Consider the following 15471-nt stretch of genomic DNA (forward strand, 5'->3'; position numbering starts at 1 on the left):
AGGCAACATATTCTAATCAGCATCTTCCAAAGTAGTTACCCATTTTGAATTAATACCTGATTTCATATGCAACAAAAACTTATAAAAATGTTTTATATGGGTGTAGTTTATATCCCAAAGACCCAAAATGAACACTACAAACTGCATGTGATAATTAGATGGTTATAATTTATATCCCAAATGCCTTCCAAACATATATATATATGTGTGTGCGTAGAGATGAAACACGTGACCAGAATATATAATTTACTTCCCAAAGGCTTAAAAGTGAACAGGTTATAAGCCGAAAATATACAAAGAGCGTAGAAATGAAACACAAGGTCAAAATCCACAAATACAACACAATGAACATAGCGAAAGTAAAAAAATACAACACAATGAACATAGCCAAAGTACCAAAATAGCGCAATGAACATATACATATTGCAATCCAAACCTACATGAATGACAGAACCAAATTGAAATGCAACGTGCTAATACCCTTAAAAGGCAGAAAATCACAATCAGTGCCACATTAGAGCCCAGAAAATGCCTTTTATAATCTCAAAACAGTGTCTTCTTATGAAATTCCAATCAATCACACAACTGCAATTCAAAAGCCTAAGCCTTTGCAGGTACAACCTGAAATATACGATTTATCCAAGTCAGCGTTGTTTATTTTTGAAATTATATTATATTGACATGTTACTAACTTAATGTGAAAGATAAGATTGTTTAGGCAAGAATTCAAAATTCACATCAGAGCCTTAATAGATGTACCATAAAACATATAAGATACATGGGAAAAAAAACCCATATGTATATCGAAAGGCTGCAGCCCCAACGAAACACTAAATTAACAGATTCCTCAGAACAATCAGATTTTTCCCTGAACACATTCAGGTATCTGCACCTGGACTTGAGACGGCGTCATTTCAGTGCCCGCCAATTGGAACACACATGCAAAGACCTGGCTGTGAAGTTTTAAAGTCAGAACATGTATAATGATACAAAAAGGTAATGTGACTATCTTACCAATATTTAAATAGGATGTTAGTTGATATCAATTCAAAAAGTCAACCCATGAAAAGAAATTGCTATAATAAACATCATCCATGGTGTCAACCTATGAATATCACTGATTCCTGTGTAAAAGAAGCTACACCAAAACCTTCAGAATTTTTGTGTAAATTCAATGGACTAGTTGATATAGAAGTGGCCCCAGAAAGACCTGAAAAACTGATGCTTAGTTATATGAAATTGATGTTTGTTCATCTAATCTGCAAGTTCCAAAACGACTAAAGATAATTTACAAAGATGGCGCAGCTAGAATAAATTGGGAGAAAGAAATTTCAAAATCCATGTAAGAGAAACTTCCCCCACTTTGTCTTTGTTTTTCCACTTAACCAGTTTATTTGTAATTTATTTTTACTTTGTTGGGTTTGACTTTTCTTTCAAAGACTTTGATATTTTATACGTAAATAGATTTCATGCCTACGATTTTATTATTTATTTGCAACATTATTCTCTACTCTTCTACTGTTAACTCTGATGATGACTGAGGTGGTTTCAGCTCAAAAATATTTCACGCAGTAAAAAACAGAAATTAAATCACAATCTGTGTAGAAGTTAAGACAACAAATAGAAGTATACAATAGCTTCTAGCTAACGGGTGCAACACAAGAGCTTTGATCAATTGACAGATTTCGTTCTTCATGAACTGCTAGTCTACTTACTTTCCTTCGGTAAAAGGTGAATTCTAACCACACCCCCTGGTTTCCACAACTTTCACATATTACAATGACTTTTAATACCTAGATGTCCTCCTCTTGCATATTTGGCTGATAAAAGTCAATGTTCGATGAACAGTTTCCCGTAAGCTGCTTAGAGCATATATCTTCAACTTTTGCCTAGCCTTTCCATGTAACATCACTTCTTGTGTTTGATTAGTCACTGAAAGCAGATCAAAAATATTGATCATCGTTTTTTGTTCACCTCTAAGTGGAAATTTTTTTTGCATGGGAGTCTTTGTAATTTTCCAAAAGCTAGTTCCAAGGCTCATTATCATCAGGAAAACTGATATATATTTATTATTACTTCAAAAATAGCACCCATCACACAAAAGAAAATATGTACTAGAAGATGAATATTATAGGGCAACAACTGCTCATAGAAGATTTAAAATCTGTCCAGCAAGTTTAAAATTCAATCTGCAACATTCCACCTGATTTACAGGGCCATTGCATCCGACATTCAGCCTAGATACAACTCAGGTATCACCACATATTAATGACTCTGTAAAATTTAAATACAAAGCTAAAAGCCATTAACGAAATTACCTCTAAACACTATTTAATGAGGCACCAGTATTCCCGTTTGGGAGTATAACATCCCCTCTAAGACTCCCAATGATGTTCCATCCAAAATCTTCTCCAAATATTACTCAATATTTGTCGAGAAGACTATTTTTAAATGGCAGCTAAAACATGTTCTGATTGATTAATCCAGGCTATCTGTCAATAGGTTCTCTATTTATCAACATCTAGCATTTAATAAAATTGTGGAAAGAGGAGATAGTTCTCACATACCAAAGCTGAAGAAACTACAAGAGTAATACCTTCAATCAAAAGAAACTTTACAGTTTATTGTATCATATTGGAGGGAAAGGCTAAAGAGAATACTTGGAGATTTTGTCAACACAGACCACAGACATCAACACTGAAATAAGAACAGAAGCAATACCTAGATAAAATCATCAATATACATCAAATATAAAAAATGCCTTACAAACTCTGGTTCTCACAATTCCTGCAAAGGGATAAAAGCTAAAGAAAACACACAGACAATAATGAGGCCATCTAGCTTCCTCTTGCAGCAGAATATCTGAAATGAAATGACAAGTCTTGATCTCTACATACAGTCTTCCTAAAAGCAAAATGAAGTTTTAATCTCTACATACAGTCTTCCAAAAAGCAAGACAAGTGCTGTATCTCCTCCCCATATAATGTGAGAAAAATAAGTGTCAAAAACCTTGCACAAAAACGAGCTGTGATTTTCAGTAAAAGAGAGAAGATGAGATAATTGAAATTCTATTAATGTTCACGAGAAACCAAAATAGTGCAATGAGAAGAGTCTTTTAAAAAGCAAGACAAGTGCTATATCTTCTCCCCTTATAATGTGAGAAAAGTAAAAGTCAAAAAAGCTTGCACAAAAACTACCTCTGATTTTCAGTAAAAGAGAGAAGATGAGATAAAGTGACCAAAAGAGATCAATGGGACTAAAAAGTACAAACAATTCACAATCATAATGTAGCAGTACCAAGGCAACTCCTAAGTGCCAAAAATAAACAAATGCAAATGAAAATGAAGTAGAAAGTAGGAAGGTGTAAAGCAAGAGAATAAACCATAGCAAAGAGAAAAGAACTACTCAGCACTAGAGGTAGAAATAAGACGTAGAGATGGAAGAACAGCTATTGATGTCATCATCGATAGTTGTGAATGCCCCAATGCACAAAAGCTCTCCTCACATCCGAGATCAAAGAGAAAGATGTAATATCGGAAGCTTGATCTGGACTAGAAAGCACTCTCACACTGGAATAAACTGGAATAAGTACGTCTCTGTGGCTTCATGTAAGTGGGTCATCTGCAAGATGGCCCACTCATACAAGGCCTGTTAATTCCCACAAATGCCCTGAAGTGAGCAATGATTAAAATGGTTACTGTATAACGTTGACAAGCATTTAACATATAAAATAAGCCCACTGAGCAATAAGCTAATAAACTCTCATCAACGTGTCCCTTTCCCCATAAGAATAGAAATAACTTAGAAAGTTGATTTTTATTCCCTCATATCATGTTATAAATATTTGAGCTTCTGCAATGTCAACACTTTGGTTCGCTATGATTTTTTAATGAAGTAAACAAGCATACAAAACAGCATGGAATTCAAAACCCTTACATGTCTATAGATTGAGCTTGCTAGGTTAGACAGAAAATTTGAATCACTTGTAACTTACACATTAGAACAGTACTATCGAATGAATCGATGTAGAATGTCAGGCCCCACTTGCATACAGCCTTGTCCATTCTTTTGCTGTAGAAGAAAAGGATTACTCAACGTGATTTAGAAATATTATTAATTAATCTATCAATTATTATACACATTAGTGAGAAAACTTTCCAGAGTATTAAAAGCCAATTTATGAACAAGCATAATCCTATTCAAGTATGCAGAAATTTGAGAGTAATGAGAACTTGATATCATAGACAAATTATTCATCGAAAATGTGTAATTTGTAACCAAAAGTGCACACTATCACCTGTTTCCACAGCCTCAATTTCATTTGTCTTCCAGTGTTTTGCAATGTTTTCAGAAAGAGGGTCATCTGGATTTGGTGCACTTAACAGTGCTTGTATACTGAAAAAAGTGACAAACGAAATCCACAAATTATGAGAACTAATCTAAATGCTTTGCCAAAAGCAGAATCACAAATGACCAACTGATACTAAGGGCATGTATCATTATAAATAACACAAACCTCAGTAAAACTGTTCGAATTTGCAATGCTGGACTCCACTTGTCCTTGAGAATATCAAGGCATATGCGTCCAAGCTGTCAATGATACTTTTGTTAAAATAAAAATAAACACATGAAACCCTAAACATGAAAGAGAAAAAGCAATTAGAAGGGTTAAACAATTGCTAACCTTATCAATATTTGGGTGGTAAATCTTTGTCAAAAAACGAACCTGTTAATGGCATAAATATTTAGCAGTGATACAAACTTATCTTGCGTCAAAGTGCAGATCAAAGAGTTAAGTTAAATACTCTACGTTCACAAATTTCTATTGGAGAAAATGTATGGTAATGCTATTTTTGAATCTCAGAGCACACCAAATAGTTAAAGTTAAATTCTCTAGGCTAACAAATTTCTATTGAAGAAACTGCATCTCGAATCCCATACACATCAAGTGGTTAAGGTTAATTCTCGAGAATCAATATTAACAAATTTCTATTGAAACTGCATAGTAGTTGTCCTTCAAACAAAACAAAACAAAAATCAGCCTTTTGAAAATGTTACCTTTGGTGCTGCCATTGGATACTCCTCAGGCAGAAATAACTCCAACTTGAAAACACCCCCTGCATGAGTCATTAACAGATCAATTCTTGATACGCCGAATAGAATAATTTATAATTTTGTTTCAAATTAGGCTTGAAACTCATTTTTCATTTTAATTTTGGTAGCAAAAAGAATCATTTAAAGCTAATAAATTGGCTTATTAAATACTCTGCTTTATGTTAAGACTCTGCAAGAATCAAATATCCATTTGATTTTTATTATATGGATGCCTCCTTGAAACACTTTGAAAATGGGGCACTCCAAGTATCAAAAATCTATTTCAAAAGGATACATTTATAAAGGTCAAAAATCTGTGTTATAAGTTAACAAGCTTCCTTGGTCATCCACTTATAATGTGGATTAAGTCCCACAAAGTATACATTTGTCATCTGAAGATGAACGCAACCAATAATGCACACAAACAGTGGCAAATCATAAATGCAAATTTATTTGAAATATAGACTTGAATTTTTCAAATCAATCATGGTAACTAGCAAGCATCATCGCACACTAGCTGCATTTTACAAGTTTAAAATATTAAAAAATCAATGATTACAATTTACTACTTAAGTTACTCAGCAAACAGTTACAAATTCAAATCAGTGAATTCTTAAAAATTATAATATAAATGGATATATTGTATGCCTCTTAATCAATAGCAGGCCTCATTTCCAACTATCATTCTTGGAATGCCTTTAATGGACTCATCCGGAGGGGACATAAAATGCACTCTCTCTATCGATGAAGCTGCACATATTCCTAAACTTGCATTGGTTGCTTCCAATTGTCATGCTGAAGATCTCATTTGATTGATGTTACAGCCAGGTAGCCATGCAATGCACCCTCAGTTGACAAGAACACGACAAAAATCAACCGAAAGGGTTCGAAAGGCTCATTTGGTTCAATGAGACAAAATTTAAGAAATGCATCCTGCAGATTTAAGGGCGTATCTGAAGAATGGGTTTATACTTATTGTATACGTTGAAATTCCCAACTTACAAATTAAAAAGGAAATCAAATGGAAACAAAGACACCCAAATCCTACAATAAGCAGATCATGACTGCACGAGAGAGAGAGAACCCTAGTGTGTTAGAGAGAGAGAAATACCCAAGCACAAGTGTACTACACAAGAGCTTATAGAATTGAGAAATCTCAATCACAAAAGAATACAAAAGATATTGGTGCCCTCAGGCATAAAACAATTTATAAGGGAGATCAAAAAGATCACAATATTATCCAATAGCTATCAGTATCAATGTGTTAACCATGATGTTCAATCCTTCACTCCCACAGAACCACATACAATAATATAAGAACAAGTACCAAGAAATAGCAAAGCAATTCAGCAAGCTTAATCACAAAATATGAAACTGCCATATGGAGGAGAAGATTGAACAAGGAGCCCGACAATATCTGAGAATTCTGAGAATGAGAGCAAGCAACAAAAGAAATAGCTACATAGTTCATGAAGCTTAATCACAAATTATGCAACTGAACTATGGAGAAAGAACAGATTAAACGAGGAGCTTAACAAAACCAAAGGATGCTGAGATTTAACACAAGATGAGAGGAAATTCTGTAATCTGATAAGAATCTCTCTGAGGAAGTAAATGGAAGCTTTTCAATGGACAAAAACCCCAATGCCTGCTTTGCACGAACAGTGCCTGCTTTGCACGAACAGAGTGGTGCAGGCACCCTTCTATGAGAAAAGCACCAACAATAACATTTAATACCATAAATTACTAAGATACAAATACAGGAGCTGATCTCGATATTTTCCATATCATTGCATACAAAATACATAAGATATATGGAGCCAAGGGACTAGCTCAACTGGCTGTTGTCAATATCGCTGGACATTTGTGTGGCTAGTTCCATGAGGGCAAGATTCCCTGTTCGAACCCCACTTGATGAGGTGTGACAGTTTACTAGGGATGCCATCATGCCATACACAATTGCAGGGAAGCATCCCTTCAGATTCCCCATGCAATTTTCCTTGGAAGAGAATATAAGCAGATATGTAAAAAATATAATAAAACATATAGAAGCTGAAAACCAGTCATAGTTTCCAAAGTATACACTGGTATCTTGGATTTTGATTGCTATTAAGACATCATGAATATCAATCATAGGTAAAATATACATTCAGAATAGAGTGTTCCATTGTATACAAAGAGAAACCTCTAACCTGTAGCTTATATTGACTTTGCCTCAAATGTTCCTCGTAAGGTTTGGCTAGGAGACATATTTCAACAAGTTGTGAAGCTCCAGCCTTTCTTGCCTCCAAAGGACATGACTTGTGAATACGTTCTATAATCTACTTTGAATTTGGTCCCATTTTTCTGCCAGTTCTTGATAGATAATCTCCTACTGGAAAAGGTCTCCTCTTGCTTATCAATCATCTGAACTTAGCCTGGGTAGTTGCATTTCCTTTTAAAATCTTGTCAATTTGAAAGGTCAGAATTGAGAATGGTGTAGCTCATCATGCCAAATCTGCATAAGAACTGTTATTTAGTTGACTAATAGATAGGATTTATTCTGCTAGACTTAATTTTCTTGAGTTTATTTGCCTTCGTAATCTTGGATACGGCCATATTGCATATCTGGCATATCTGGCCACATGGCTAAATTCTGTATCGGATATCCAAGCCGAATCCAGGACAGATCCAAACACATCCAGGGGATTAGGGAACTGAATCAATGACATAGTTATAACTTATTACCTATAACTGAAAATATATTTTCCTAACAACCTAATACCTATTCTCTATTCCACATTCTTCCATTTCATTCTTTCAGCACATAACATGAGGTACTTCAAGAAATAATGAAGAATCCTAAAGACTAATCAAGGACAAAAGACTTTCTTACATAAGGACTTCAGTTTACAAACTTATAAAACTTTTGTAAAGGCCTTGCAAAATCATTATTTGTAATCAACTCTTTCCATCAATAGAAGAAATGGATTCCAGTACAATTTTCCCTGCAAAAGTTGGTATTCTTCTTCTGCAACTATATTTTCCTTTTTGGCTTCATCATAAGCCGATTGGGATAAGCTGTCAGAGATGAACTGCTGACATGTGATGTAGCACCTGTATAAAATAGTGAATCTATGACAAATGGAAACCAGTGCACAGCTTCAAAGCAGGTCTTCAATATCTGAAAAGTAAGACCAAAAGGAATTATAGGCATACGGCCAAAATGGTGTGTACTGCTGGACACCTTGAGATTCTGATCAACAGCTTCTTCAGGGGGCCTCAACAAATAGGTTTCAAAAGAAGCCCTACACCATGACTTTGGGCACTGTATCTTCATCAATTTTATCTTCAGACGAACATAACGGAAACATACAGTGGCCTTTTAGGTCTGGGATAAACATATTTTAAATTGCAGAAGAAGAGATTGGATCATCTAGAAGAAAGAACAAAGAACACTAAGTTGGAATCTCCTGAACAGAATGTCTGTTGGGATTGATGGTATATTTAGGAGCATTTTAATTTTTTATAGCATTCACTAGTAGTAGTGAAAGATCCATGTAAAATAATGCAGCAGTCAAGATTGACAACGTGATATGTCACTTTATCAGCGTATGCTGGATCTTTTGCAAAGGAGAAGGTACAAAAATTTGTAAATCTAGATGATGTACTAATAACCATCCAGAAAAGATATTGTAATAAAACTTACCTAGATATTGTAATATGTACTGGTAAACTTCTTGTCCATTGGATATTGATTATTGACGATTAAAACCAAATATTGAAAAGTATCATTCGACAATACAAGATTTCATAATTAATATCCAATTTAATGAGAAATAACTCAATTATATAGTGCAATACGCAAAGGGCTGTGACTAATCACTCACAGCCTAAGCATACAGTGATAATAATAATTATAATATAGTATTGTTATTATTATTAATATGTTAATGATAATAAAACCCAAGTCAATAGTACAAACTAAACATCCCCCCTTTGGCAAAAAGAGATCATGACAAGCCATCACTTATCTTACATAACCAGATATGAACAGCAAGGAAGGAGAATGCCAAGTTGCCAACATATAATGTATCACATGGGGAGACAGTCCATAACTTGCCCAGTGTCAAAATTTGGTTTATACAAAAGGAGCAGCTTTTAATTTGTCTTCTAGGCTATTAGTAGGGAGTATTTTTGCCCTCCATCCACTAACGTGATGGTGTATCCTTTGTCATAGAGCTTAGCATTCGGAGTTGGAGAGAGTCTGTGAAGAGTCAGTTGAAAGTCTGTTTTTGAGTTGGTTCTTGCCCTGCAACTGCACTTAGTGCGATCATGTATGCATCTTGACCAACCTCAAAGACAAGTCTAGAGTAAATTCGACAAGCCTGCGCATGTGCATGCAGATGCATGTGTGAACCTCAAGTGGCGGGATTTTTAGGGAGTCTGAGACTTGAGTCTGTAAATCTGCTTTGGTTTGTACTATTCAACCATTCGGCTCTGTTAATAAAAGAATTTTATGAGATTGTGACTCAGGTATATTGTTCCATATTTTAATTCTGCACAAAGTTCATCCTGAATTTGCTTGAGGTTCACTTAGAGTCCTGGATCACTCATAGCACTGACTCCCGTATAGGCAAGAGGCCGAGAGAAGGGAAGTTGCAAAGGTGTTGGGCTTGCATGAAGGTTCGTGTAAAGGTTTTCGGGAGTTCATAAAAGTGTAGAAGATTGTTAAAGTTCAAGCTCATTTCCTCTTTGAGGGAGCCTCTGAAGAAAATTGGTATCAAAGTGAGAGTTCTTCAATATTTCCTGGTACATATCTTTCCTTAAGATTGCATACTAAATTCTATTACAATAAGTAGAGTCTACAATGAACCAGGCAGCCTTCAGTCTCAGAACAGCCTTAGTTTTCTGTCTGACTGATAAACGCTCTTATAGTCAATCTCTATATTTGTAATGGATCCTAGCCAGAGATCTGTTTCTTTTAAAGATATTAAAAGGGCTGAAGAAAGTTCTACATCTGCATTAAATTCCATGTTTGAGTCTTGTCAATTTTCTTCTGTAAATGAAGCTGATATAGAAATAGTAGAAACCCAGCCTCAAGCTGGATGGAAACTACCTCCTATTTCTGCAAGCAGTGTCTATGCTGATCTGAATATGTTTCAGATCAAGACTATAAGTCGTGTTATCATAAAAGAATTTGTTTCACAAGTACAACAAAATTGTGACACAACCCAAACTATTCCTCTTTTAGATCCAAAACAGATACAGGCCGAGGCAAAGAAACACAAAACCCAATATCTACATCTTTGATGTATCAGAGTAGGAAATTCAACCCTTGTCCATAGGGGAATAGATGCTTACGTGCTTTGTACAGTTAGAGATCTCACTCATAATAGGTTCTCTGATTCTCTCATAGGTGGAATTGTTGCTCCATTATCTAATGGTCTTGTATGGTTTGACTGCTTTCCAAACTTCTCTGTATATGCATTTGATGAACACTTGGGTGACATTCTTAAACTACAGATTAAAACTACTGGTTTTGATCTAAGAGATCAAAGAACAAACATTGCTATTCAAACTCGTGGTTGTTTCCGCCATACCAATACTATGTATCCAGCTATTCTGCATACCCCCAGTAAAGAATCCCAATCCAGTACCTTAATCCTAACTGATCCACTGAATCAAAAAATGGAGCATCAGATGATTAAATGGGAGAACCTTTCATTTCCAGAACATTGGGTGATAGATGTACCCAAATTGCCTAGCAAAAAGCCATCGCCTCAGCAAATATTCTAGAGTCAAGCTCTTCTGCAATCATTTCATTCTCATCTAAAACACCTCAACCACCATGTGTACATACTCCATTACAGCAATTAGCCCAATCTTTAGGCCCAGTTCCGTATTCTATTAAATGTCCCAACTGTACTCAACTTATTTCTCTACAGAGTCTGACAGCCCAGCGTGGTGAATCCCCACAAACAGTCCAATTTGAGCATCAAAATCACAATCCCAGAACTAATGTTCCACCACCTGCATCTACCTCTATTGATCCCTGTCCACATCCTGATTCCTAAGTGTGCAGACATTCGTTTTCCACATGATGATTATGTATTAATGATACATCACATGCCATCTTTGGAAACTTTGGATCCAAGACTACAAGAAATATTCAGTTACTGCAGACCCCCAGGCACCCCAAGATATGGACTAGGCTACATAGAACAAGCTGACTCTGTTATCCCTAAATGTAGATTCAGGGATCCAATCCCGAAAGATATAAGGAGACCTTCAATCCCAGAGATGCATAAGTTCTTCTCACTCATGAAGGGAGCCAAGAAATGGCAAGTAGATCCAAATTGGATGAAGAAAATGATAAATTGGGATTTGTACACTCACCCTAAATCAGTCCAGTTTAATACTCCACAAGAAGCTAAAACCAAGCTAGCCTCAGAATGGCAAAGCTTCATGCAGAAAGAAAATTGTTAGATATCTTTCTTTGTTTGGAAAGCCAAACAAGAAATGACAGTACAAATTTAAAGACGGGAAAGAAGTCTGAAGCAGAAGCCAGCACCCCTAGGCACAATTGGAAAAGCCTAGATGGCCAACACAAGGAGATGCAGGGGGGAAACATTCCCCCAGTGTGGGAGACGCATTTCCCCAAAAAGGGTGCTTTTGGGCATAAGGGGGATGGATCCACCTCAAATTTGTCTAATAACCCTTAAAATTTAAAAGAAGATACAAAAAGAAAAATTAAAAACGATAAAATTTAAATTTAAAAAAATAACAAATATAAAAACCTAAAGTATCCCTAACAGGCTAACTTATTCGACTTACCTGTACATTTACCAACTCATTCAACACTGCTCAGTTCATTTAAATCTGCTTGGCACAACTTACCACTGACGAGTTCCCTCTTACCTCTCCTCCCTACGCCACGAGTTACCGCTGACCAATTCACTCTTGGGTCTTACCTCTCCTCCCCCACAGCCAGCAGAGTTAGCAGTCAGCATTACAAGGGGTGTGACTAGTTCACTCCGCATGCGCAACCAGTTCACTCACCAGTCAAGGATCAGCACTGACCAGTTTACTCCCTGCGGTACAACTCACTAGTGAACGTTACAACTTACCTGAACCCCTCCTCCCTACAGTGGGACCATTGTTCAAACTTGACCCAGCACCTTGCCCTTTTGACTTACTAGTTCAAAGTTCAAACTTCACACTTCGTTCGAGTTGTCATTGGTGTTCACTACCCTATCCATGGTTGTCAAGATCTAAGCCACCTACGGTCCTGTTCTTGAGTCTTTATCAACCCTCAAAAGTGACCAAGGTGTACAGTATCGGCTCAATCAATCACCGTGTCATGCATTTTCCTTTAGGCTGACCAAGAGTGAAGACCCATCAGCCACGTCAACATTGGGAGTTGAAACATGTCGACACACTAGTGACTACACAATTGAGACTTCAAGTTCAAACTCCACACTCAGCCAACCCAAGCACAGTAGCACAAATTTTAGTGGGGAGGTCAGAATTATTTTTTTTAATTTTATTGCTACTTGTTTCAGTGTTTTCTAATTCTCTCATTTTCGAAATTTCAATGCCAAAGCCTAAAACTCAGCATTTGCTATTTTAAAACATGAAAAATTTAAAATTTAATCAAAAACCCTTCGTGCAGGTCACCAAAAATAACAATCTGCACATAAAATTAAACCCAGCAATATGGGTGATCACAACAGCAGCAACAATGCCATCGATAGTGATAGTCAATATGATCCCTACACAGGAAGTCAACTTGGAAATGCAATTGGGAACATCCCGTCAACAGTGAATGAAACCCAGGGTAGTAGTGCTACTCTTAGTCCATTCCCATCAAAGGCATTGGCACAATATGCAAAAGGGAAATTTAATGCAAGCAAACCACATTTGTTATATGTTACCAAAGTGGTTGGCTCATCAACTAACCCAAAACCAGGGAGCAAAAGAGTTGGGACATGCAATATTTGTCACCATCCTTGGGTTGGGAGTTATAGTCTGGTCAATGATGCATCTTTGGGGTGCAGGTGGCAAAGTGGTTAATGTATGAATAAAATTAACATTACTACAAAGACAAAGCATTTGAGGATGCAAAGGGCACCTTCTCAAGCCAAAATGTTATGGCCCAAGCTTATCAAAATGTGGAAGAAGCTACAAGCTCCAAAAGAAAAATCAAAAATAAAGAAAATCATGGGTCATATGCCTCCACCATCTCCTGTTGGCAATGGGGTACCTTCATCCAAACATAAGGGTTCTTGTTCTTCTGCAGTGGGACCAACTCTTGCAGGGATGTATGGTAAGTTGAACCGTGATGATGTAGATGATACCATTGGCAAATTTCTTTTTTCCAAAGGCATTTATTTCCATGTTAGTCGCTCTCCTTGTTACAAAGAGATGGTCAAGGCAATTGCAGCAGCAGGACCCTCACATGTGCCCCCAAGTGAACATAAGTTGAGGATAGTGGTCTTAGAAAGGAAAGTGGCCAATATTAATGTGCAAAAGGAAAAAATGAGGCAAACATGGGTGAGAGAAAGTTGTTTTATTGTTATGGATGGGCACATAAACATTGTCAAACATCCATTTAACAACATCATAGTTACTTGCCAAGAGAAGATTTTCTTTCTTAGAGTTATTGATTGTTCTAGAAAGCACAAAGATGCACCTTTCCAATTTGAGCTTCTTCGTTATGTTATAGAAAAGGTTGGGCCTCCAAATGTTGTACAAGTTATGACAAATGCAACAACAGTGTGTAGATTGATTGGATTAATAATTCAAAGTAAATAAAGGCATATTTTCTAGACCCCTTGTTGTGTGCATGCACTCAACAATGCATTAAAAAACATTGGCAAAATTGAGTGGGTATCTAACTTGGTGACAGCTGCAAGAAATGTGTTGTTGTTTATTTGCAATCACCACATCTCCTTAACCATGTGGAGGTCTTACGCGAGGAAAGAATTCCTCTAGCCTATAAACACCAAATATGCCAATTATTTTCTTTTATTAGAGAGGATGTTGGAGGTGCAATCAGCATTGCAGGCCATGGTTGTGTCTCTATATTGGAGCTAGTGGGCAGAATCCAAGACAGAGGAGTGAAAGAAAATTAGGGTTCAAAAATTGGATAATAATTGGTGGACAAACTATGGTTATTTAGTGTCACTCTTACATCCTATAGTTAAGGTCATTTTCGTTACACTGACAGATTTGGTCAAGTTAAGGTGGCCATTTGTGAGAAAGATCCCTCAGAGTTCTATACAACCCAAATTTGACCCGTTATTTAGCATAGGTGAGATTGAATGAATACACCTTTGCACATGGTAGCATATGCACTCAACCAAAAATGCTATGTGGCAAGAACTGGTAGAATTCTTCCCATTGAAGATCCAGAGGTCAAAAAGTGATTTTGAGCTACCATTACAAAGATATATAGTTCAAAAGAAGAGAGAACAATTAGGAGATAGTGGATGCAATTTGCAAGTCTCGATGATCCCTTCAATAAGCCTGATGCGAGGAAAGACTAGATGATTTAGGCCAAGATGAGGCCATTGGTTGGTGGACCATGCATGGGATGATGCTCCAAAGATCCAACAACTTGCTATTCGCTTATTGTCTCAAATTGCTAGTTCATCTACAGCAGAGAGGAATTGGTCCACATATCTTCATCCCCTCTATCAAGAGGAATAGACTCTATCAAGAGGAATAGACTGGACTATAGGAGAGCAGAGAAGCTAGTTGCAATGCACAATTCCCTATGTCTTGCACATAGGAAGACACCTGTTAAAATTGGAAACTAGGGTCAAATTCCACTTTGGACAGCTCATTTGATCAAGATGATTATTGCATTGAATTCCTCTTTTCGAGAGGACCAAAATCGACCTAAAGATCATCAAATTTGGACAAGGGTAAATATGTTTTTGAGGTCAAGCCCACACATGCACATTGTCAAGGTCGGTGATATCATCATGTAGGCTCATGAAGCCCAATGGACATAACCCTCAACGACTTATATAAATAAGAGAGACCTCAAACCTCATCTGGCATCATCACACAACATCATTTCTCTCTCCTCATCTGATTGGGTCATACAAATTACAGGAGCAACTCTTCTTTTCTCACACGTGTGGTTGAAAGAGGACGAATTTCAAGATCTGTTGTAGGGTTTGACCAGCATTGACCTAGGCATTTTTTACCTTCTTTGACTTCATTTTTTGTGCCAAATTTTGGTTTTGGAAGGTTGCATTAATTGGCACAGGAACCAAGACTTTCTAGGATGTTGATTGTGTTGACCACAAGGTTGACAACAGGACAAAAGTTCAAATTTTGACCAAGTTTGACCATTGTTTTATTCACTGTTTTGGGGTGACTTTG

At 36.7% G+C, this 15471-nt stretch overlaps 1 protein-coding gene across 6 annotated transcripts in view; it reads right to left on the minus strand.

Annotated features, from left to right (window-relative positions):
* Window positions 1-391: 391 nt before the first annotated feature.
* Window positions 392-15471, minus strand: part of LOC149219888 (ubiquitin-conjugating enzyme E2 35-like) — a 38766-nt gene continuing 23686 nt past the window's right edge. For 2 of the 6 annotated variants that reach the window (XM_089384517.1, XM_089384521.1), the window contains 6 exons: window positions 5059-5117; window positions 4685-4726; window positions 4517-4590; window positions 4298-4395; window positions 3995-4071; window positions 630-953 (listed from right to left, as the gene is read on the minus strand). In XM_089384517.1, coding sequence (XP_089240643.1) covers window positions 4034-4071; window positions 4298-4395; window positions 4517-4590; window positions 4685-4726; window positions 5059-5117 — 311 coding nt within the window. In that variant the 3' untranslated portion in view covers window positions 630-953; window positions 3995-4033. The other 4 variants (XM_089384519.1, XR_016249256.1, XM_089384518.1 and 1 more) reach the window with 4 other exon arrangements.

The sequence above is a fragment of the Pinus tabuliformis genome, chromosome Q (genome assembly GCF_031772625.1).
Source record: "Pinus tabuliformis cultivar Carrire ecotype Pingquan chromosome Q, CPIR1, whole genome shotgun sequence".
NCBI classification, from domain to species: domain Eukaryota; kingdom Viridiplantae; phylum Streptophyta; class Pinopsida; order Pinales; family Pinaceae; genus Pinus; species Pinus tabuliformis.